General features: G+C 41.4%; 1 protein-coding gene across 2 annotated transcripts in view; it reads right to left on the reverse strand.

The window, feature by feature from the left end:
* The window catches only part of LOC118213127 (netrin-G2), a 54456-nt gene that overhangs the window by 20650 nt on the left and 9230 nt on the right, over positions 1-24576 (reverse strand). The window contains exons 3-6 of one of the 2 annotated variants that reach the window (XM_035391834.1): positions 22230-22873; positions 4510-4682; positions 3545-3571; positions 2270-2383 (exon numbers count right to left, since the gene is read on the reverse strand). In XM_035391834.1, coding sequence (XP_035247725.1) covers positions 2270-2383; positions 3545-3571; positions 4510-4682; positions 22230-22873 — 958 coding nt within the window. The remainder of the gene's footprint in view (positions 1-2269; positions 2384-3544; positions 3572-4509; positions 4683-22229; positions 22874-24576) is intronic. The other variant, XM_035391835.1, reaches the window with a different exon arrangement.

Here is a 24576-nt window from a genome sequence, read left to right on the forward strand (position 1 = left end):
TCCTGTAACTGCTCTTTTATTAACCCCAACATTGTCTCAATGGGGGTAGACTGGATTACAACCTTCATATCTCTTTTGTAGCACAGTTTTATGGAAGGGGTCACTGCAATGCTAAGTCTAATCTTTGGCATTCTGGAAAAGAACACCACACACTATCCCCCTGTAGGTTATTCACAGTACAAAATGGGTTTAGAATATTTCCCTCAGGCCTAAAGTGGTTTGCGAGTGATCGTGAAAGTTTAAGCACCAGGCAGCAGCCCTCCACATCTGCAGTACGGCTGTGGCAGGGAGCTCCTGACACTAGCACGAGGATGGGAATGAAAAAAACAAAAAAAAAACAAAACGAAAGTGCTGCGCTGTTAACAAAAGCACTTAATGTTTTTCATAAATTTCTGACATCACAGCACTCCCCGCTCTACCTTTTTTCAGATCCTTTAAGTGCTTTCTTAAAGAGCAGGCACTGTTCTAGACTGTACATTAAATTTAGCAGCACACATCAAACAAGACAGTGTTTTCGAAGACCATCTTAAGATTTAGCCCTGTTTCATTAAATTCCAATGTAAAATACAGTGGCTATATGCTAATTCTTCTTCATTGTTTAAAGTGTGGTTTTTTGTTTTAGATAAAAGTAAATACAAAAGCAATCATTTCGGCTTTGATAATAATAGGTGCATTAAGTTTTATAACACAACCTCTGTAAAGGGTCAATGAGTATCCAAAACAGAGTTAAACACATCGAAAAGACTGTGATTGGTCTTATTAAAAATAGTGAAGCTAGTGCTGTATGATATAATTTTGTTTAATGTCTTTATGAGTAAAAATGACATAGTGAAGGAGCTATCAAACTGTGTCGTGTTCAGTGGCGGTTTTATGAAACTATAAACGCAGGAAAACGTTTGATTGATCATGTGAAAACGCAAACATTTAAAATACAGTATTTCAAGGGCAATTGACTGGTGTATCCATATGAACAGTCTCCTTAGCTGCTGGTTCATTATCAAATACATACTGATTTCTTCTAGAGCGTAAATGTCATTATTTCTTAGTTAGGCATATTAAACGGTAATTATATGGTCACATACAGACACTGACAATTTTTCAGCGGAGATCCCCAGATGCCCTGTAAGAAGCTCTGTAGATCATCTTGTGAGGTTCTACAGGCTCAATCTAGTAGTGCTCCTTGAGCCCAGAGCAGCAGAAGCTGTGTAATATAGATGTAAAGAGGTGCAGAACTCAATGGAATTTGATTACTGGGTGCTGCACATCCTGAAGTTTACAGTAAGCTTACTTTTCATATTTGTTACTGTTACATAATACCACAGTTGTTACCTATCACTCCCACATGTTGATGAATACATTTGTAGGTCCTATTTTCAAATCAATATTTACTTTGCCATGTAAGTTAGTGTGCACACATACAAACACATGTACATGTGCTAACACACACACATTCACACACCTATGCACTTACATACAGCATTACTCACTCAACTGCTTTTCAGCCAATAACAATTCTCTTAAAAATAATAGAGCTAACAGGCCTAACAGTGAAAAAATGTAATTACTGAAGCCACAGGTAAAAACATCAAAAGAAGATATATTAAATGGCCTTAAGTTCTCTTTAGAAACATTAAATTACACTTGAAATTCCATTTTTTCATCAAAACCTTTTTTCAAGACCATAGTCAACACTATTTAATCCTACAAAATAAAGACAGAGTAATATTTACAAATAAAGTCACTTGCTAAGACAAATTAGTTCAAAGAATAGAACAAGTAACTGTACATGTGGGCAAGTCCGTAAATCATCAGAATTACATATCATCACAGAACGGGCATATAAAAATAGGCTTTTACTGTTGACCTGCTTATATCAGAGAAACCTCAATTAATGCATGAATCTTCTTTCTGGCACACAGTATTGCATGAAAAATATACAGTATAACACTAATACTGCAAACACACCCTTGCAAAACTAATGCTTTAAATCAATTATCCACAGATAATCACAGGAAGACGTTCTCATCGGCCCTTTATGATCTAAGTGCACCTGTTAGTCCAACATAAGACCATTACCTTTCTGCACTGCAGAGCAAATCTGCAGTTATTAAATGACTGATGTGTATTTTTCAGACTTACAATACAGATTCTTTGAGAACAGTCATTTTAGTGACATGGGACAAAAAACTGACAGCCCTTTATGTGTCTGCAGTACTACTAGTCCTCCTGACAGATCTATTTAAACAGCATGACTTTCTACAGCTCCCACCTGCTATACTGTTTACCCTGGACTGTCGGGTTGTAGTAGGGGTAGCAGCAGTGGTTGTTCTTGTGGTTTTCACAGTTGTAACCAGCACAAGCTCAGCAGCCATTAACCGTGGTACTGAGAGAAGACAAATGCTATGTTGTGAAAAAGAAAACCAACAGTCCAAATTTAAACACCACAAATACAAACCTCCAGATCTAAAATCATTTTTTTCAAGCTTTTCCCCCAAGTCCCAACTGCAAACCCCAGTTCCACCATTTTACTCCAATGCCATACATTGGACCATATATTGACCAGACATCTGAAAGGTGGTAAACCTCTCATTTTCACCATGGCTTCATACACTGTACAATTTTAATGAAATGACAGATGTGTAATCAAGAAACACTGTATTGATGGCAAGTGTCTAGCTGGTTATGAAGTCACCAGAAAATCTAAGTTAATTACAAAAATAACATTTTCCCCCTTTCTTCATGAATTTGACAGTTAACAGAAGAGTAGAATCATTTTGAACTCGCTTTAGATGGTCAGGTAGTTCATTTAAAACGTGATTGGGCAACAAGCCATAATAAAAGACACTAAGAAAAAACTGAACTTTACTACTTTGCCTACCTATCATGCACCTGCATGTTGTTAATGCAACATACACCAATGATTTATGCCATTTGTTTTGATTTTTACATTATGCGCCATGGCTAACTTCACTTCAGTGAATGGTGCACAAGGGAAAGCCCTCACCCAGTAGATACATTACTAAGGACAAGCAGTTGACCAAAGGAGTTCTGCAGCAAGAAGACAGCAACGTTGCCTCAATTTTCTAGAGCAGGAGAGCCTGTCCCTGCTCTGGAATTTTCGTTTTACATCTCAGAGCATCTCTGCAGGGAAAGTCTGTGATGTTCACATTTCCCTTCATACAAATCCTCAGGGATCCATTCGCCTGCTACCACACATTGGATTACAACACACTTTTCCTTTCTCTCTCCTTGCCTTCTTTCATCCTCTACCCCTCTCTTACACAAAATCGAAGCAGAAAGGAACTGTGGAAAAATTTTTCATATGCAAGGTTTTTGCCATTAATGAGGTGCACAGTAAGAGAGAGAGAGACAGAGAGAGAGAGAAAGAGAGAGAGAGTAACTCATTGACAATGAAACAGAAAGGACTAACAGAATGACAACAAAGGAAATGGGAGCATGAAAATGACAGACATCCACATGTGACGATGAAGAGAGGAGCAGAAGCGAAACCAGCTTCCTGCTTTCTGATTAGCATGTTACTTACTGCCAAGTGTTGAACCAGCCGCTGCACCTGAGAGAGAGAGAGAGAGAGAGAGAGAGAGAGAGAGAGAGAGAATATGAGATTGGTTTCTTTATGCATTTATTTAAAATACATCATACATCAAAACTGGAGAATCAAGCCGCAGTCCTATTAGTGCTTTGTGTGCAGGCACCATGAATGAGAGTGACATCCCCATCTTCCTCGGTGGAGTTTGTCTATAGGACGAATGCTCGATGTGTATACTCGTACATCTCTGGGAATTGGCAAGGCACACAAGTCAGCTTGATTTTATCAGGACTTGACAGATCTGCGCAGTCTAAAAGGCTCTGCACTTCATCTGTGGGCGTAGATGCCCTAGATTATTATTTTATCATCTTTTCAGTTCTTCTGAGAGGATTTCCCCCTTACCTGTTGAGGATAGAAACTTCAGGTGTTTAGTTTGTTTTTGTAGGCTTACTATGAATGGAGATCTGACTACAATAGATATGGATCACGATAGACATCTTACAATGAATATAAGACCAAAAGAATCAATCATTCCTCTAAAGTTACATAACATATATACGTGTAACCAATTATGCTGGGTAACAGCTATGTAAGTGCACAATGCACTTACTGTAACACATCTTGCATAATTAATTACAAAAATAGGTATGGGAATGGCTTGCTTTGGAGTTAGAGGTAGCCTGTGCAATTATATTAACCACAAACATATGTTTCACAGCAGTAACACTGCAACAAGGATACTGACATGTGTAATAACAGTGTAATTAAAAAGTGTTATCAAATTAACACGCATAAAAGTGCTAAATGTCATTAGGCGAGCTTTGTAATCTGTGAATGGGTCCACTGAAGACAAATGTGTAACACAATGGCACAGAACAGCATGTGTAGTGATACGATGGAGATTTGGAAGCAAGTACGGGTGATAGCTCATTGGAGTGGTAGCTGTAGGAACGTATACGTACAGGTGTTGGGTGATCCATTGGGTGTGGGCAAGTAGGAGCCAGGCCTCCAGGACTTGGCTCGGAAACCCCTCTTGCAGCGACTGCAGTCCTGACCCGTTGTGTTGTGCTCACACTCGCATTGCAGGTTCCCATCCACAAAAGTGCACTGTCCTGCATGGAGGTTACACTTACACCTGTGGGGGACAAATACACAGAGGAGTGACATCTGGCCCAGCTGGATGATGAAAAATAAGTTATCCTATTTTAGCTACACTTCAAAGAGCTTATTCTACTCTTATTTATGAAATACACATAGACTTTTCAATTTCGATGCGCAGTCTGGATAGTAAGACTGCATGCATGTGAAAGCTGACTTATGTCACTCAGATAAGATATAAGCAACATTTGCTGCAATTCCTACTGGTTCAGAGTTTGGGGAATTATCAGCAGATGTACAGAATGGAGAACGTGTGCATTTGAGAGGGGTGCTCGGCTAACTATGTGCTGCTCGGTTCCAGAAGTCCCCATGCACTCTGGCTGCTTCAACACCCAGAAAGCACACACACACACCCAAGCTGTCACCACAAAGTTTCTATAAGCACACCATGCCACAATCAACAGAAATTCCAGAAGAGATGAGAAAAAAAGTTCTAGAAAAATGTCAGTCTGAAAAAAATGTGTTTTATGCTTACTCAGGTTCCCTCTGTCTAATATTACATTTGTCTAAAGATGTAAAACTATTCAGTGTGAAAAATATGAAATAATAAAGAAAATCGTAAAGGAGGCCAATACTTTTTCATGGCACTGTATGTACATTTTTACAGGAAATGAAAGAGCCGCTCCAATAGCACAGCCTGGCAGAATAAGATGTATCCCCGTCTAGACAGAGACACAGTAAATATACAGTGTAAGGTGAGAAACGGATTAAGCAGAGCCAAGGTGGCCTGGCACGGACGCCTCGGTTGATGCAGAAATGATGATTTCTCTAATGGGTGGCTCCCATGACTTTTAAATTATAACCTTTCCAGATGAGTGAGTGAATTCCAATACAGTTTGTTCCGCTGGAGTGAGCAGCTATCCATCTGCATCAAATATTCAAAGGCTGGACCTGCTTGCCTCCAAAATGGCTCCATCTTTCTCAGCACAGTCAGTCACTCCGGGACTGAGTGCACTGCTTCAGCTGCACTCTTCCTCTTTATATTTTATGCATCTTAATGTTCGAAAATGTAGCGCAGGGGTGGACTGTGGTAAATGCCTTTTGAAAAACAAAAACCTGTCACGGAAATGTCACTTGAAAAATAGCAGGGATGAGTTTTGGAATATGATTGTGGGGCCTTCATTATGTACTCTTTCATGATGGCCGACCGTTCTCCTTAATCGCCCAGAGAACAAGGCTGGGAGCACCAGGGTATAATACATCCAGTTACTTGGCAAGATGCTGAGGATTATTCACAGAGTGTTTGGAAAGACATTTGATGTCCATCTCGCAGTGGATGTTAAACATCAATTTTGGGGGACTTTTGCACTTAAAATACATTTAAAACTGATGAATTTGTCAAATACAGCTGACAGATCAAGGATCTACCAGAAATGTTAATAAGACCCAAAAGTGTAAGACAGCGTAAACAGGAGACTGACAGGTTGGAATTATATAAAGACCGCATGCTATCAAATAGATGGTAAATGCATTACTAACTTTACGTATATGCATGCACACCTAATGTGGGTCATCTAAATGTCAAAAAATAAACATTTTTAAATGATAAATTATGACCTAAAAAAATAGTTAGAAAACAACTGGATCCTGGTATCCATACCTGTGTATATACCGTTCCCTCCAAAAGTATGGTAATGGTAGTGTGAAATTTATTATTATTAGGCATTTGGATTTGAGATAAAAAGTTGAAGGGCTCAACGGTATGAGCAATCAGCTTTGGTTTCATAGTATATACAGCTGTTTCAGAAAAATATTCAATATGTACACATGTAAATATCATGACATAAACCTGCACTTCTGTCTCATATTTATCTTTTGATCTCAAATCCAAATGCCTTAAGTATATAGCAAAAATGTCAAATTTTCCTCTACAATTAACATACTTTTGGAGAGCCTGGTATGCATTTATAAATCGCTGCATTACTAATTTTAGCAAATTCAGCAACAGTTTTATTTAGAAATGTGAGATACGACTGGAGTTCAAAAAGTCACTATAAGTACATTACTGAACATGCAGTTTAAAAAATATAACCACACAAATACACTACATCTACTTTGTATCTGTATGTATGATGCCTGTATGAAACAAAGGTTACAATTATTATTATTATTTTTTTTTACAATTTTAAATGTATTTAAATGTGTGTAAATTACTTGCAAATACAAATGAGCATGGCTTGTTTTCGTACTGTCCCATAATCAGTGCTTCTCTCAGTCCTGCATCCGCAGAGAAAACCCTAGGCCTTAAGATGGATTTAATCAATATCATATGATCTTTAAAAGCAGTATGCCATTGTGTGGTGAGTATCGCTTACACTCCAGTATATGAGCTCACTTCTGCAGAATCGCTGCAAGCGTACAGTACCTCTCTCAGGATATAAAAACCGGGGTCACCGTGCCTTTCATCACTTCAGGATGTGGTCATGATTGTTACTTTAAGTACTATTAACCCTAAAGTTTGTATTGTTACTGTAGGTTAACCAGTGGTTTTAATATACAGCTTTCTCTGGCAGGGCGCTGAGTTCTTTCCAAATACAATGCCTGCATGTTTCTTGTTGTAATTTTCTCTGTGAATCAGATCAGCACTTGTTATTTCACCACCGCTCAATAAAATCACTTTTTGCCGCTCATGTAGAGTGTGTATATTATCCAATTGTTGCTGTTGTCATTTTGTTTCCACATCTTTCTCACCGTCTTTTGTTGTTACGGTTTCACAGGAAATGGATTGCTCAGAATAGCTGCTGGCAGCTGGCACACTGTGTTGTTGAATGGTCATTCTTCATTGGCTCTTGGCAGTGTTCCTCAGGAGGAACACATGAAATTTGACTCAATGCTGTTAATTTGCTAGAAATCACATTACAACTCATACAGCAGGTTCTCAAAAAGCTATTACAGTGGGTTATACACACCCAACATGCTGCAAGATTTATGCTCTTAAGAGTATCATGTCAGTACACCAGAACTGCACCAGAGCTGCGTTTCAACAATTTTTGCAAACTTCTTAAGGTATTACCAGAGCAGGAAATGTGTGTCATATTGACACAAACCACATTTAACCCTTAGTTAGATGACTGTAACTTGGAAAATCCAGTTTAGATAATGTCTTACTAATATGACAATTGTTTACCCATGCAAACTGACCACACCCATGTTGTACAGATGCCATCTGAGATGTGGCTTCAATTTACTTTCAGATCTGCATAGGTGAAGAAGGCTCCAATTGTGTAGAGCTGGTGGGAGACACAGGGACACTCAGACTGATAGAAGGGATCCTTATCATTTCACACTTGAACTCAACAGGCACAGAGGGAGAGCCCTCTCTCAAAGGGCAGCCTTTTCATTTGAATCAATCTTCTGTAATTACCTCTCGCTTCAGAAGCATATAGATATGGCAATTCCTCTTCAATCCTCTTTAGACCTTGAGGGTACAATTAGAACTCCATAGCAATCAGCGCTTTTCATTTTCTGGCTGAAGGAGCAACACATACTGGAGTTCATAGAGCTGAAATCTATTATTTAGTTGGCCATGCCAAAATCTACATTTTCTATCACTGTGTGCATAAATAGCCTACTTAGCCTCATCTGATGGAAATACATAAAAAATAAATGCTGTACACAAGATCTGCTGGTTATTTGTTGGGCAACAGAGAATCAAGAAACTTGCTGAGCCTTCTAAATCTAGCATTCACTGCAGATGACAGATGATGACATGGGTTTCTGAAGAGCTATTTCTGTCTTTATCTTGGTGGGGACAGTCTTGCTTGGGGAGGTTTGTTTCCTCCTGCTGCCGCCCCCTCCTCCTCCAAAACAACAAAGAAGCCCAATCTATGCTGATGTGGGAAAACAAACAAGCAAAAAAAAGTTCCTTGACATGTTAATGCATCTCTCGCACGAGTCGCACCACTTTCTTGAGTGAGGGGTGAAGCGTTTCACTTACAAAAGCCCCATGATGAGATGTGATGCTCTGACAGCTGGGGAGCTGTCTGATGGCTGGCTTTAAATCCAGCTGAATACGGGGTGTGAGCTGTCCCAGAACATGAAGCCTGGGAAGAATATGCAACGGTGCCGCCATTAATATTCTAAATTATTGACGCCTCACAGAAACAGGCGAAAATGCAAAGTGGACAATGCAGGCTCTTGATTAAAAAGGGAGAGCAAACCAAGGACAGAATGAATCATTTTGCTGTGCACTGTAAAGGACACTGAAGGCAGAGCAATCCCACCTTTATTAAAAGGTGTGTGTCACAGAGCTGAGGCTTTACCAGCCTGTAGTTATTACAGGGATGCCGTTAGCCGCAGAGAAGCTTCTCTTTTTTTCTCCTTTCGCATTGCAGCTTCCCCCACTTCAGGAGGCCTTCTTCTCCCCACAAAGGGGGAGGGCACATTTACTGAAACCGGGCGAGAGAGTGCGGCCCTCGGCCCTCACTATAAATACCGCCCTGCCACCTGCCAAGGGCAGGTCGTGTCTGGAGGCTGGAGAGGGCAAGGAGCCCAGCTGGGCCGGATAGGCTGAGGCACCGCACTCGTTTGGGTCCGGTGCCAGGCCCCGCTGTTGGACCAGGATCGAACCCTGACCAGCACCATAGGCCATCTGGAAGGAACTAGCCCATACGGCCTACTTCTGCCCCCCTCTCACCACAAGACAAGAGCCTACGTGTGCGAGCGGAATGAATGCCAATGGACCAAGTCTTGTAGGCTTTCACTCACTGCTTTCATAAGGAAAAATAATAATGTGCCGTTGAGTTACTAGCTTGTGGGAGTATTCCCGTCACCCTTTCAAGATATTAAGAGAAAGCATTGTCGCATGGCTGATGAAAAGCAGAGCATTTAGATGACTAAATAAAAATGCAGATAAACAAACAGAGACAGACAGATAAAAGGCTCTCATAGCCTCAGATCCAGGAGCAGCTGGGAGCTGCCGTTAATGGGGGCTTTATTTATTTCTCCCGCTTTTTCTCAGGAGATTCCAATGCTATTTATTTCAATTTGAGAGGCCCCTCCACAGAAAGAGGCACTAACGTGTGAATAAAGATATATGGAGTAGAGATGTGATGGAATGGAGTGGTGAAACCTAGAGAATTGCCCTGCTAAGGAAGCAATGTGTGTGCTTGCACATGATAGCCATCATAATTACCTCTGTAAAAAGTAGCTAATTGTCTCCTTGAGGAACCACCAAAACATGAAAAAAGGGAACTCCTCATAGCAAGAGGAATCACCGCATCAAAGTGCTGCCAATCACTCCTGATCTATCTACAGGCAAACACCAGGGAGGACCATCCACTGTGCTACTATTTAACAAAGGCAGGAGATTTACTTCTCCCATCTGTTCGATTAGCTTTCAAAGAGGACAGTCTAACCTCACAATAACTCTGACCGCTCAATCCTCACTGAGCTCACAGAAACAGGGCAGGAGCTTTGTATGTCAGTGTGCTTTATTTTATTTTCACATATCTTCACAAAGCATGGCTTGCTCCCTTGCGATTATAAATTTGGAAGCAGCAAATTGGACAAGACTGCGCTTAAGTTCAGCCTTCATAAATTTGTTGCTTTAAAGGAGGCTATTGATTTTCTGGAGTGTGGGCGCCTCTGTTGTTCTGCCTGTGAGTGGGAGTGTAAGTCTCTTCAAGTGCTCTTTTCCTCTCCCAACTGGTCTTCTCTCTTTGGGATCAAGCGGGGATCTGCCTGACCCCCTGCTGATCTACCCCATTCAGGTTCTCAGGAATAATATTCCCATAGAAAATACATCCGAGTTCCATCACAAGTTCCATCTCCCATTGCTGCGATTCTTTTTATTTATCTTTTTTTAACCATGCTACATTTCTCTGCTTTGAAGTGAATCAGTTTAAAGGAAATGCCTTTCTAACAAAAGAGAGATTCTGAGATTCAGTCATCGAAAGTTCATTGCTAGGTGTAGCTTGTTTCTTTACTCGCCTCTCTGCCACCTTTTAGAGATCTTCTAAAGAAAAGGGCACAGGTTCTGACCAGTACCACCGTGGAGGGCAGTTTTGGAGAAGCCCTTCCCCTTGTTGGGGGGTGTGGGGCGGATGAAAGTGGGCCGAGGCTGGAGAAAAATGCCCAGGGTAGGGAACAGCTTATGCTGCACTGAGATGCTGACTGCTTTACTCACAGAATTGCCAATGACCTTGAGAGCCTTGGCACAGGCAGCTCCTGTAAATTATTCACACAGGATACAGAAAATGGCTTCTTGTGAGCTCCAAACCAGCAGGGTGGAAACCCTATGTAGAAAACATTCCTGCTCTTCATGTATATATGCAAGGTGGTTTATGTAAAAAAAAAAGATTAATAAAGATACCACATTTCCCATTATGAAAAGGAGGTTTTTTAAGATGTCTCAAACCACACACATAAAATAGTTTTTAGTTTAGTTTTCTGATTGTTTAGATGTATTGTGTTAGTACACAAATAATTAAAGATTTCCTCAAATATGCATGTTGCAGTGCATCGTGGGTATTTTCATCAACTCTAACGATGGGGAATATCACTGTTCAGCAAACAGGCACGATGCACTGACATAGTGTGCCGCTGCAGCTGTGTGGAGTTTGTCTTTGCTTTCTGACATGCTGTCATCTCATCCGTACAGGAAGACTAGAGTGACATGAAGGATGTCACATTGATTTACAACATTTTACAAATGGATTATCTTCTAGAGATAACGTTAAACAATGAGGCAAATGCAAAAGAATCAGAGAAGAACATTTATCCAATTATGATGTTCAGAGCATATGATAAAACAAAATATCAAATAAATCACATTTATTTCAGCCAAAGTACACAAAAACTAGTACATTTCCCACATTTTTCATTCCCTAACAAATAGATGAAAATAGGGGTTTGTATGTGTTTAACCAGTACAACACCAGGAGCATATAACAGCACAAATCACACTGAGGGTTGTCAATATATGCTGTGCATGGCAACTTCCAGAAATCACACAAACATACACAGACCTTGGTGATGCCCCATCATTCTTACATGTTCCATCCCCTGATATTTTTTAGGTGGGGTCTACCCCTCTCCCCTCCTCCCGCTCCAGAATGCTGGTGGAGAGCTGACTGGAATGACAGGGGGCATACTCAACGGGACAGAGGCCACATTATAATTGGAAATTTCCAAGCAGCCTCTTTAGCTCGCTCCCTTTCTCTTCTACCCTCCAAACAGCAGCTGGCAGGGCCAACAGACACATTTTTATGCAACTATCTGTCCATCCATTTAATGCGTCTGTGTCGCCACTGAATCTGTGCATTTTTATGTTTCAAAGAAGAATGTCTGAAATTCAGGGTGGGCATGGCTGTGATTTAATGAACAGTGGGGACAGGCTCACTGTCCTCAGAATGGCGGGGGCCTCCTACAGAGATGGAGCGGCTCCAAAAATAAGCCTGGTAGAGGAACGGAAAATGAAAAAATGATGAGGGACAGAGTGTTGATGAAAGATTCTGTTTGGCTTCATGGGAAGCCTCCTTTTGTTTGGGCCCCCTGGGCATGGATCTGGGTTCAGGAGATATTTATGCCTGAGGTGCCAGCATCTGGGGAGAATTTCAAAGATCTCCCCCCTGCGATTGTGTGGAGCAAACCGCAGATATTTGGGCTTTCCCTCTGAGACAATGTGCCCGCCCAATAACCTTTGCATACACTGGAATAACTACAACCAAATGAATTGCATGTCCACCTGAGCAAGGCCAGTCATTCTACCAATTATCGTGTTTTTGTTGTGTGCCTACTTATTATTTGTGCAAAACACTCTTGTTTGTAGATTGAACAATGCCCAATCATTCCATTTGGAAAACTCAAAATGTACAATATCCTTTTCAGGATTCCGTATAATAGAATAGTGTTCCAAACAAGCACAAAAAAATCTTACTAAAATTAGAACTCATCTGCCAAGCGTGAACGCAGGAACGGACAACAGATGAATTTGCTTCATGTACTAATTGATACAAGAAAGCCAGCAGCTTGACCATATGCTGCTTTCTCTCTTTTCACAATGAGGAAAATGTGCAGAGCTTTTCGGCATTATATAATCACAAGTGGTACATGTCCAAATATGACACCACTACTTCATTGTCCACGATTCCCCCTCTCAGACTCCTGCTGTCAGCTTCCCTGGGATCATTAGTTGAGCATAGTTAGGAGATAGGGGTCTGGGTGGTTCATTTGCTTTATAAATTAGCAACAAAAAAGGCTTCGCTCAGACTAGCCAGAGAGCACAGGTTAATACAATTAAACTCATAAGCCTTGAGACTGAGGGTACACCATTATTCATTCACTCTTTCAGGCAACTGAGTGGGGAAAAATGGTTCAAAATGCAGCCACGGTCTAAGAAGCAATCAATGCATTTGTAAACACATGCACAAAGAAAAACGATAGCGTTAATTCCAAAGTATATTTACGGATGCTCAAGGGTGAAGTAGCAAAGCAGCTTTCTTGCATTTCAGCATACACGTTAATTGGGGTGTATTAATGGTGAATCTCTGACCAAAGGCACCTTGGATTCTGTGACTTGTCTGATTGACAGGAGAGGGACTAACAAATATAAAATCTCTGAAAGATCTTAGTCATTTCCACACTGTAATGGAATGCAGATGAGGCAAGCTAATCATCAGTCTGCTCTTGCTTCGATGCAAAAGGTCTGACCCAAAGATTAACAATATCTTCAAAAATAAGGTAAGCCAAAACAAGGTGAATTCTGGAAAGAAAAATCAGTGCGACAAATATTTTAGACATGGGAGGATGAGTTTTAGTACACTCCAAAATTTGTGGAGCTATCATGTTTCTATCAGACAAGCAGTGAGCGATTGCAGTACCAGCTGTTTGGAGGGATCCGCACACATTAATGATTGACAGCACATGGCAGTTCCACTCACTATGGGAATCACTGAAGGCCTCACTCCCAAGATCACAAGACCTAAGTGCTGTGTGGCAGCAGTCAACCTGGAACAGCACCCCACTGTCTTCTACAATACCTCCACAAACACCTCATCAGTCAAATAGGAACCACCACTGAGACCCTTGTGTGGGAACAGTGGTAGGGGGTGAAACACCATGTAGGCAGATTATCTGAAACATTTTTTTAATCCAGAAAAAATTGAGCTTGCGAAAAAGCACTGCCATAATGCTGAATGCTGAATCTGTCTCTAGACTTGTACGTAACTGTGAAAGCGTTACTCTCACATTCTGTGTCTCTGGCTCAGTGTTTTCTGGGACGTGATGAAAGTTTCTTCTGTGCACCCGTGGTGCTAGAGCCTTGTAGTAAAGCTATTTGCATGTGAGCTAACTCTGTAATAATATTATGCTAATTAATGTAGCTCAGTGAGAACAAACTGTCTTCTCAAGGACAAATGCCTCCTGTGCAGCTCAGCTTAAATTCCCACAATGTTTCTCAGCTTTCGAACATGCATATCAAGAAATTCCATTCTCAACTGATGCTAGGTGCTGTGAGTAAGCTTCCTTTGCTGTGGGTGAGGATGTAAATAGATATTTATGAACAGGTGTTTGTTTTATTTAAGGGGAACAAAAATCACCAAAAATGATTACTTTGTAACTCATCTAAGGAGGAAAAAATGCTGATAACAGCGGCAACACGAATCAAAAGGAAAACCATGATTGATTTATCATTCCAAACACATTTTACCATTGTGTCCTCTTGCATAGTCAAAGGCGCATGAATAATTAAAGGGACAATCTGTTTATATATGAAACTCTTCATCCAAACTGTGGCCCTGAGGCCATTCTGATGAGGCTCAGGTTCTGCCACCACACTCACATATGCAGTATATTCAGAGTTAATTGCCATGAGCTTCATGTGACGAGCTTCCAGTTAACACAGTCGCTGCTAAAGTGCAACTGTTTCGAAGGCCATCTCTCAGAAGTGCAGATTTGACAGTATAAGGCTTTTAAAAATGCCCCTGACACAGGTCTCCTGAGAACTGCTCTGAATTGCTCTCTACCCCCACCCCTCCCACTACCTGAATCTTGCAGGGAACACAGCTTTTACTGGAAACTTCCATGCAATGGGCCAGTCACTGACTGGGCAGGAAACTGGTCTTTTTAAATAGATGCACATGAGGTTTTCAGAGGGCGCAAGTCCTCAAAAGGAGAGAACTGTGTCACACCTCTCCAGTGTCTACAAAATATTGTCTAGAAAATAGGGCTGGGGGATATGCTTGTCTGATAATTACCAAATATTTTTTGAGCGCAATAACGATCGTCGCCACCATGTGGTGTATTGCCTTTCGTTCGGTCTTTTCTCTTTAATTATAACTGATATAACAATAAATGTACAAACTTCAGAGGCAAAATGCTTTTGGGAAAAAAAAATCACCACTGATGTCAATTGGGTGTTGAAATGACAGCCAATCAGCAGCAAGGTCATACAGCTTCCATGATGTGTTTTTGTCAATAACATGGAATCTGCAAAAAATACTTAATATATAACATATTTTTATTGCACTCAAAAATTCAATAATTATCAAATGAGTATATTGCACATTCCAATTTAGTAGACAATATTCTATTCTATTTTTTAGGCATTGGGAGGAGCTGTTGTGTGTGCCAATACTGTCAGGTGTGGCAATAGTGATTTGGAATGCTCTTGTAACCCCAGCTGGTAAAAATGCAGCTGGCTTGCCTGATAAGAAGTTCTCACCTCTAAACGTATGTCTGAAAAGATGTATCAACATACACAGAGGTGTCATTTGTCTCTCAGGTCCATATATGAATCTGGCCATGGACTAAGCGGGAAGACTTGCAGTGCGGCAAATGTATTCCTAGATCCTTTTGTCCTAGATCCTTTTGTCCAAGAATAAAAATTACAGAATAAATATCTATCACCATACTTGTATATATTGTGCAAACGTGTAATCATACAGCGGAGTCAATTTGCCCTGAGCCTCTAATGTGTAAGCCTCCCCCCCCCCCACACACACACACACACAAACATGAGATAGTCTGCATGGATTCAATTATGAGTTCATAATAAAGGCTTATGTGTTATAATGTGTTATTTCCTCATTTTTATGTCACCTGATATTAACCCATTTCATAGATGCTTTCTGTTGTTGTTTTGTGTCATTTTCCAATGAGCATTTCTGTTAATCATAAATAATATTTTGTTGTTACTTTTGTACATTTACAGTAACTTTCTCGACCAGAATTCTTATCACAAATTTTCAGCATTATTTCAAAGAACAAAATACACAATTGCTTACTCAACTGAGAATATTCTACTCTGTTAGTAGTTAACCACACCATCCTGCACTCAAAGATGGCACTGCAAAATGTATAAGGAATATTGTTATGTTGTAGGTATATATGATATAGGTAGTATTTGATAACAGTAATTACAGTCTACTGAATAAAATGCAAAACTCTTATGAGTTTTAAATCACTCTAGCGCTGATTTGATTTTGAGGGAGGAATATTGATCATTGTAACGTCACGATCATACCCACAGTTCCGTGTTCTCCACCTGCCTGCCCTTCAGAAGGCCAGGGACAAAAAATGTTCAAAATAATTCAAAACGTGCTGGCAGCTACCAAAGTCACTCTACAAAAACAGTCGAGAGAAGATCCAGGAACAAAAGACACAGCTCTGTAATCCTTCAAACGGCGTGGTGCGTGGAATGGACAGGGCCTTGAGACCGGGGGATAACTCACAGTCAGCCCTTCACTGTCAGCCTCAGGTGTGATGGACTGTGTCAGAGAGTGAGGATGTTCTCTGAGCGAGGGAAAGTGCCCATCCCCCCCACCCCCCACCCCCCGGGCTCCCACTACGCATGATGCACAGCTGAGCTGTGAAAAAAGAAAGCTTTCAACACCTTACTTCACACAGCCCATGTGTACAGCAGAACTATGCGCAAACAAAAAAAAAAAACCTGCAAAAATGCAGCAAGGAGAACACCAAGAAATCGGGCAGCCTTAAGGAGACATTGACCAAAGCACAACCTAATGTCACAGAATTTGTCATAAATATGAATGGCAAATTTTATTTTTTTACTGAAAGAAATTCATGGATGTTTACTATGAACAAACAATTTAAAAAGGTGTTACTCACAGTAAAAGGGATAACTGTTAAACTGATTTCCCTCCTTAAACTGAGGACCAACATTCAAGCAGAATATTGAACATCGGTAAGACATACTTAAGTACAAGCACACCTGCACAACATATATACGTAACATAAATAATAAATATTCTAATGGTTTTCTGGGGACTGTAAATGTTTGGTTTCCATACAATTTTATTAAAACTATTTATATCAAACATCAGTGCTGATTTTGATACAAAATCTAATCTCTTTATCTCTCTAAATTAGTTAAAAAGAGAAAAAAGAGTCAGGAGTGGCCACATCCTAAATGAACAAGATAACACTTCCCATCATTACGGGCACTGTAATAAGCAGTGATCTGAAAACCAATCACTTCACCTCCCATTGCTGCTAACCTTAGCAAACTCTCAGAGATCTAGGAGAAAATTAAATTGGGAAGGGTTAATGCTCTGAAATGACCCTGCACTGCGGATTAAGGGAGACAAATGTGGAACCCTTTCCCATCCACATTTGTCTCAGACAGCTCTCAATCTACAACTAATCCACTTAGTTCTTCAGCCAAGGCTTACGGCCTGCTTTTTATTTCATTACAGAGGCCTATTTTACGATCCGGGGAGCGAGAGACAGATGGGACTGAGGGTAAAGGGAGGAAGGCCAGAATCAACACCGGTCATGGGATCCTCATTGTGAAACATTTCACGGCTATAAATCATGTTAGCACGCGGAGGTATTCCTCAGCACTTACGTAACAAGGCTGTCTGTGTCACAGGAAGACAAAGGAAACCCCTCCTCTAAATCTGGCAATATGGGGAGAGTCCAACTACACTCTGGAGTAATGTATCAATATAATATAATATAGTACAATACAGTATAAGAGAATATATATATTTTATTATGTCATATATCATAATAATATAGAAAATATTAAAAACATTTGAAAACGAGGAATTTAGTGAAACAAACATAAAATAATGAAGACATTCATCAGACACATTTGTAAAAAGTGACAATGCAGACTACTAAACAGAATATAAGATGACCATTTTCTAATGCATTACTAAATGCATTACTAATCCTCTGTTTACATGCTCTAAATTCCTCAGTCTTGAAGGAAAATCTTGATGGAGAGTCAGACCTTCAAGATACCCTTTTAACAAGCGCATGAACCTGGTCATGTAGAGTTAGAGACCAAAGTGAAAAACCGAAGAAGGGTGGTGACAGCCAGTGACAAGGGCCTGTTACCTGCCACTCAAGATGCTCACATGTTCAGACACTTTGACGTGTCCCCCCTGATTGCATCCATAAAGGCGAGGGGGGGTGGATACTCCATTTGTGGATCTGTCATGGGCCAGGATCGACCGTGCTCTATCAAAAGGACTGACAAGTGCTTAGGTCTCTAGGCCCCTGAGCTGACAGAAAAGAAACACCACCCACCATCCACAACTAAATGGCACTGCTGGGATATTGGAGGCGCGAGAAAACCAGTTAGCCAACGCTAAAACTCTGCCATTTTGAGAAAGCATAACACAGCAGCAGACCCTCTGTGACCACTTCCATTCTCATCAGAGCACATCATTTCCACATCTGGGACTGGCAAGCACAGGCCACGGACACTGCTTCAGTGTCGTTACCGTCCCTGTTACTGTCTTCCACACCCCCAGCAAGCTCCCAGCCCTCCCCTCTGCCCCACCTGACCTCTATTAGCCTGCCCATCTGAAACCAAGTCCGCCCAGCTACTTCAGCACATCGACAGGGCTAAATTTACCCATCGCTTCCGCCCTTGCGCTCCTACAATTGCACTTAATGGGCTATCAGGTTCCAGGCTTATTGATAAAACAGCATTATTTGTTGAGTCCCTGGCCCCTGACTACCTGTGCAAGCTCTTTAGTGGGGGGTTTATTTTGATGATACAGCATCGGGGCCCCTGCACTTTACCTCCTGTCTGAATGCATGTAAATGGGCTGAGCTTAGGTGATGGGGAAAAAACAATTCTGCAGGGAAGGAGGGGAAAAGTCAGGGGTGGGTTTGTATGAGGGACTTTCCCGGATAAGTGTGGTCCCAGACCCGTTTCATTTCCCAGACTGATGCAACTAACCTTGAAATACGGATGGTTTCACAGTATCACCTGTCAACCGATCATCTTATATAATAATAATAATAATAATAATAATAATAATAATAATAACAATAATAACAATAATAATAATAATAATAATAATAATAATAATAATAATATTCACAGTCACACCTTTAAATGGGGCATTCTTCTTTTTGTTATCCATTAAAAATACCATGCTGTCCTCTCTTTCTGGCTGTCTTATATCTCAAGCTGGGATTCCGCCCCCCAAAACCCATTTTCATCTCTGGTCTTAACCACAGATGAACATGCTGTTGAACTTAAATGATGGACTATAAAATGTATTTATATCATTTAAAGGCATACGCTGCAGGATTTGTACCTTGAAAATATTCTAAAATAACCATGCCAAGGCATATCTAGGATGTGCTGGAAATCTCGGTCTTTCAGTACTTTTGCCAAATGTGGGCACCTTTACCTGCATTTCCTATTCTAAAATGTGTTCAGGATGTTTCTTTTCTGTGTGGGGCGGGGTGAGTGTGGATAACGTTACAGTGCTTGTGGTTTGTGATCAGATTTCAGCAGTGTTTGTTGCTCACTATTTAGATACAGCACAGGTACATCCAAGGAAAAAGACAAGCCGATAGACCTCCTTCGAGTTAACCTTAAAATTGCTTTTCCTCGGTGGCGTCAGCAGAAGTCTACCAAAGTAACGTTACCTCTAGCTATCCAGCTAGCTATTTTAGATATGTTACTCGAGGTGAGGGGGTGGGGTTGAAGATGGAGGAGACTTCTTTATGGCAAACACGGGACTACAGCAAGGCAAAAAAAATCCTGCATAGTATCCTGTTAACTGAATAGGTCATCTTAGAACTTGCATTTGCACTTGGGGACTCACACTGGATAGGAGCGGTGGCCAAATTTAGAGCCAGTTTCTGTGGGAATTTGGCAAGGACTGCAAGGTTAACACCCCTAATCTTTCGAAAAGTACCACTGAGATCTTTGATGACCACAGTGAGTTGGGACCATGATTTACCATCTAATCCAAAGGACAGCAGCTTCAACAGAGAAGAGTGCAGGGCCATTGGGTTTCTGTGCGGTCCAGACTCCAGGGTAAAGAATTCCCCCTATGGGTTCACCATTGCCTCGTCTAGCAGCAACCTAGTCCTCATCCACATATTAACTAATCCCACACCAGCTTAGCTTAAGCAGTTAGTAATGAGAAGGGTACAGGGTGATACAGCTGCTGGCAACTCCTCTGAACCCTGTAAAGCAATCAAATGACCTTTCCTCTGTCTAGGGTCTCTCAAGCTGTAAATTTTGATTTCTCATAGGTTGGTTGAATGCTACAGTAATGCTTTGTTAGCTTCCCGAAACAAGACACTTAATGTGTTCATTCACTTGTTCACACATTCACCCATTCCTTAATTTAGTTTCTTCATTAATTTTTCTTTTTATCCGTATTCAAATAAGTGGCAACTACCACGTAGCCAGTAACTGAATAACTAAAACAATCTACCAATTATATGAGCAAATCTGAAGCTCTCCAGATTCCCATCAACAGGTTACATTACATCTCTCTCAATTAGGAAGCTTCTGTCTTTGTTTTTATACTTCATTAAGTTCAATTACTGATTATTACAGCTGTTAAAGGCAGGAGGAAATGAGCCATTGAGGAAGTACTGCCGGCCGTCGATTGCGCAGGCAGGTCCTATTACTGTTGTGATGGACCCATTCTGTTCCTGTCAGAGTTCATTGGGCAGATAGGTATCAGAAAGATGGCTCCTATTTTTATGACTCAAACCTGGCAGGGGCATTTCTCACTGTGTTAGGGCAAATTAAAAAAATAAAAAATCCCAGCCCATTCTCTGAAGAACATTCAGCCAAACATTAGCTTTATATCCCTAGGGAATTAATAACAGAAAGCATCAGGCATATATTCTTCTTGCTCTCCACTGGACCAGGTCCCCCTCCCCAATTTCTTTTTTTTTGCGACATCCCGGAATAACTATTGATTAGGGGATTATATTACCGCTGGATGGGTGATGAGTGGGTGGACTAACCTCATTCATTTTATCACAGTTTATATTTGCCTGGGTGTTACTAAATCGAGGAGAAAGAGAGAATTGCTCTGGATTTAGATGTCAGCAGAAAAGCAGCCCTGCTCCTTCATCTCGGCAGCGATGGTCCGTGTGGCCAGGGGAGCATTTTCTCTGCCGTTCCTTGATCCATCTCTGGTGCACTTTTGATCGATACTTACAGGACACTTATTGAGAAACAAAAGGCAGGGAGGCTTTACTCTGCAGAATGTGCAGAGTCAGCAGGAGCTTAAGGCTTCATCAAATACAGCTCCCCCTGCTTCTCCGATGACATCAACTAACACCTTCTTACCGTAAATACTTGCGTGGCATTTTTTTGTCCCTCCCCTGCCCTTCCACCCCACCCTCTCTGCGGATGTTAAATACCATTCAAATGTCACCGTGCCTTATTGATTGGAATAATAATTCAGAAAAAAAAATGCCTTCTTGATGCTAAATAGGTGTGGAATGGTAGCCCCATTCCTCACTGTCAGAATCATGCCATCTCAGGGCTGCAGCTCTTCGGATATGGTCACATTAGACAGTCACGGCAACACACTTATCTCAGTAATCATAAAGCGTTACACCATTAAAGGAATACGGAGTAAAGATGTGCTGGTTTGTGAATGATCAGGAATACAAGTCCATTCACTTACATACAACTTATTTTACAGGCAGGATACAAGGTTACTTGATACAGTACTGATGTAATTTAGGAGTCTAACACCGACTAACAAAATCTGCAGTAACATGCTGGTGTCTTTTTCAAGAATAATCTTAGCGAAGAGATCATAGATAAAATACCAGCATTTATATAATACTAGTATCATTAGCACTGTAATGTTATGCCAATATATAGCAGTAAAGATTATTATAATAATAATAATAATAATACTTATTATTATTATTATTATTATTATTATTATTATTATTATTATTATTAATAAAAACATATTAACTAAAAAAACATGAGAAATATTGAAATCTGAGATTCAAAGATAATGTTTAGAAACACTTTTGGATTAAAAGCAAAAATGCCTCATGATGTACAGTTAAGGTAGAGACAAAAAACACAATATTAGCCCTCACTCAACTCTGTGTCATTGAGGAGACCTAAAAATTCACTCTTGGAATATTAAAATAATTTAAATTTATATTTTAAAATTTTGCTTTCTGGTGATGTTTGGAATGATTTTGATGTAATCATGTTTATAATAAAGACGTCACTTTGGATTTGGTTCATACCCACTAACCACCCCTGTCCACCACGGGGATGTTTGATAGCAGTTGCTGAAAGGGCACTTACCTGGCAGGGACATCAATGTTGGAGATGGCGTAGAAGTACTTGTAGAGATTCTCCCTCTGCACGTAGGTGCCTCCCAGTGCCGGTCGGAGAAGGCGCAGCCGCAGGTTGGTGAAGGTGAAGAAGTCCCGTAGGCCCTTCATGCTCTCCATGCGCGTATACAGGTTGTCCATGTTGAGCAGCTTGGGCCCAGCAAAGATGGCGAAGCGTGCCCGTACCTCGAAGCGCACGTTCTTGTCGTTCTTTGAGCCCACCCAGCGTGAGTACTCCTCGGTGCAGATGACTCGGGTCACGTTGGTGGCAGACAGGTCCTGCACCTTCTTGGGGGGCATGCCGAACGCGTCCATGCAGTCGTCAGCGTAGAACTGGTAGGGCTGCCACGTGCGGCCGTAGTCCAGGGACTTGTCCAGCACCATCATGGTGGGCCGGCCGTACTCAAACGTGATCTGGATGTCGTCGGTCAGCTCCAGGCTCTTGTTCCAGGCCAGGGAGATGTTGGCCAGGAGAGGCTCCGGGAAGCGGCTCCATGTCACGGTCTGCCAGTAGGTGATCAAGCCGCTGCGCTCGCGGTCCTGCATGAGCTGGGGGGGGTGCGCCAGGTCTGGGTTTGAAGCGTCACACTCATCGCTGCACAGGTACGGGTTCTCCTGAAGAGGGAAAGAGAGAGTGAGGGAGAGAAAGGGGGGAATGTCAGCTATCTTTGTGTATATGGATAGAGGACGTACAATCTCAGTGCTGTCATTCTGCCCAATACTGTGAGAAATCGAGCAATCAGTTAAGTTCATTGCTAGTACCAGAGGTCACCTGCAAATGCAGTGCTCATTACAGCTGATAACATCTGGTAACCTCACTAAGAACACTAGTTTAAACCCCTCAAACTGTCAGCTAAAACAATAGGTTAGTCATATATGATAAGCAGGTAACAGAACCACTTTTTTGAATTAGTGAAGCAGGGGAGAAATTGTTCCAAATGGACACAACACATGAGAATTGACATGTCTGACAAAAATGTATTCTGAGCCCCCATTACAATGGGTATGCTATAATACTATGGGCTGCAAAAACACCTGAACAACTGGATGGTGGTAGGTTGGGCTCCCTCCTCAAACATTTCTAAACAATCTCCTTCACACGGACACCACAAAGCATTGTTTTCTGCTGATAACCTAATTATTCATGTCGATATTTTCATTTCAGCAGCAACAGATTCATTTTCTAAGATGTCACACCAGACAAATCTAATACAACCTTAATATTTAAATCTCATAAAATCCATAATAAAGAGTGACTGAGATTTATTTGCCCTGTTAGTATTCAGTTTCTTCCAGCAATTGTTCAAAGACCTCCATATTCCCCTGAACCACCCCCACTGACAATTCACCCCCCACTCCCGCCCCTGGCTGCCCTCCCCCCCTCCTTAACCAACCTACGACCCCATGACACAAATGTTGGAATGGATTAACAGAGGGATTGTCGGGCGTCATCTCCTGACATCTAAATCCCTCTGAAAATAAGTCACTACAGTCATCGTCCCACAGCTGAGGGGGCCGTTTGCATCCCATACGGCGCAGCTTGGCGCCTTCCCAGTGTCAGTGTCAGTGGTGGGAAGGGAAATGCGTGCTGTGCCGTGTGTGTGCGTGTGTGTGTTTGTGCGCATGCACACACACATTGTCTGAAAGTGTCAGGATGACCTGTTCCCTAAATTCGCTCAAGAGCTGTGGGATGAGCATGCTGTCATTAAACTGAATCAAATGCTGTCATTAACCTAAATCTGTGGGATGAACTCAGGACATGTTGCTCTGTCTGCATCCCCAGGAACATACACTAACGTGCTGTATGCTAAGGACCTTCAAATCACCACAGGGCTCTGAATTGTCAAAAGAAATATTTCTAAAACATCCTTTTTTTACTTTGTTGATATGAATTATGACCTTATCACATGATTTCAAAAACTAAGTCCACAACCAGTATGGAATCAAACAATAAACCCACAAACAAAGAGTTGTTTTTGGACATTCAGTAGGCTACTACAAGGTTGATTCATATGTTGTTCAAGCTGATTATAAATGAGACTACAGGGAGATTCTGCAAAGTCTGCACAAACTGGATGCACCAAGCTCCTGTCCCGCTCAAGTGTCCCTTCACTACCCAATTAGCTTTTTTTTGTTCTGACTGGCTGGCTCTTAGTCAGTCTGGCTGTCCAAATGCGCACCCCTGAGCATCTCCTGGGTTTGCCAGTCAGGTGTGTCTGTGGCCGTTTCCCTGAACCCCCGAAAACTAGAGCAGCGTTTGTTTGGGCTGAGGAGCGTGTGGTAGCCCCGGCTTCCTCCCCCTTGTCCCACATACCTCG

Source organism: Anguilla anguilla, chromosome 14 (assembly GCF_013347855.1).
Source record: "Anguilla anguilla isolate fAngAng1 chromosome 14, fAngAng1.pri, whole genome shotgun sequence".
In the NCBI taxonomy this organism is placed as follows: domain Eukaryota; kingdom Metazoa; phylum Chordata; class Actinopteri; order Anguilliformes; family Anguillidae; genus Anguilla; species Anguilla anguilla.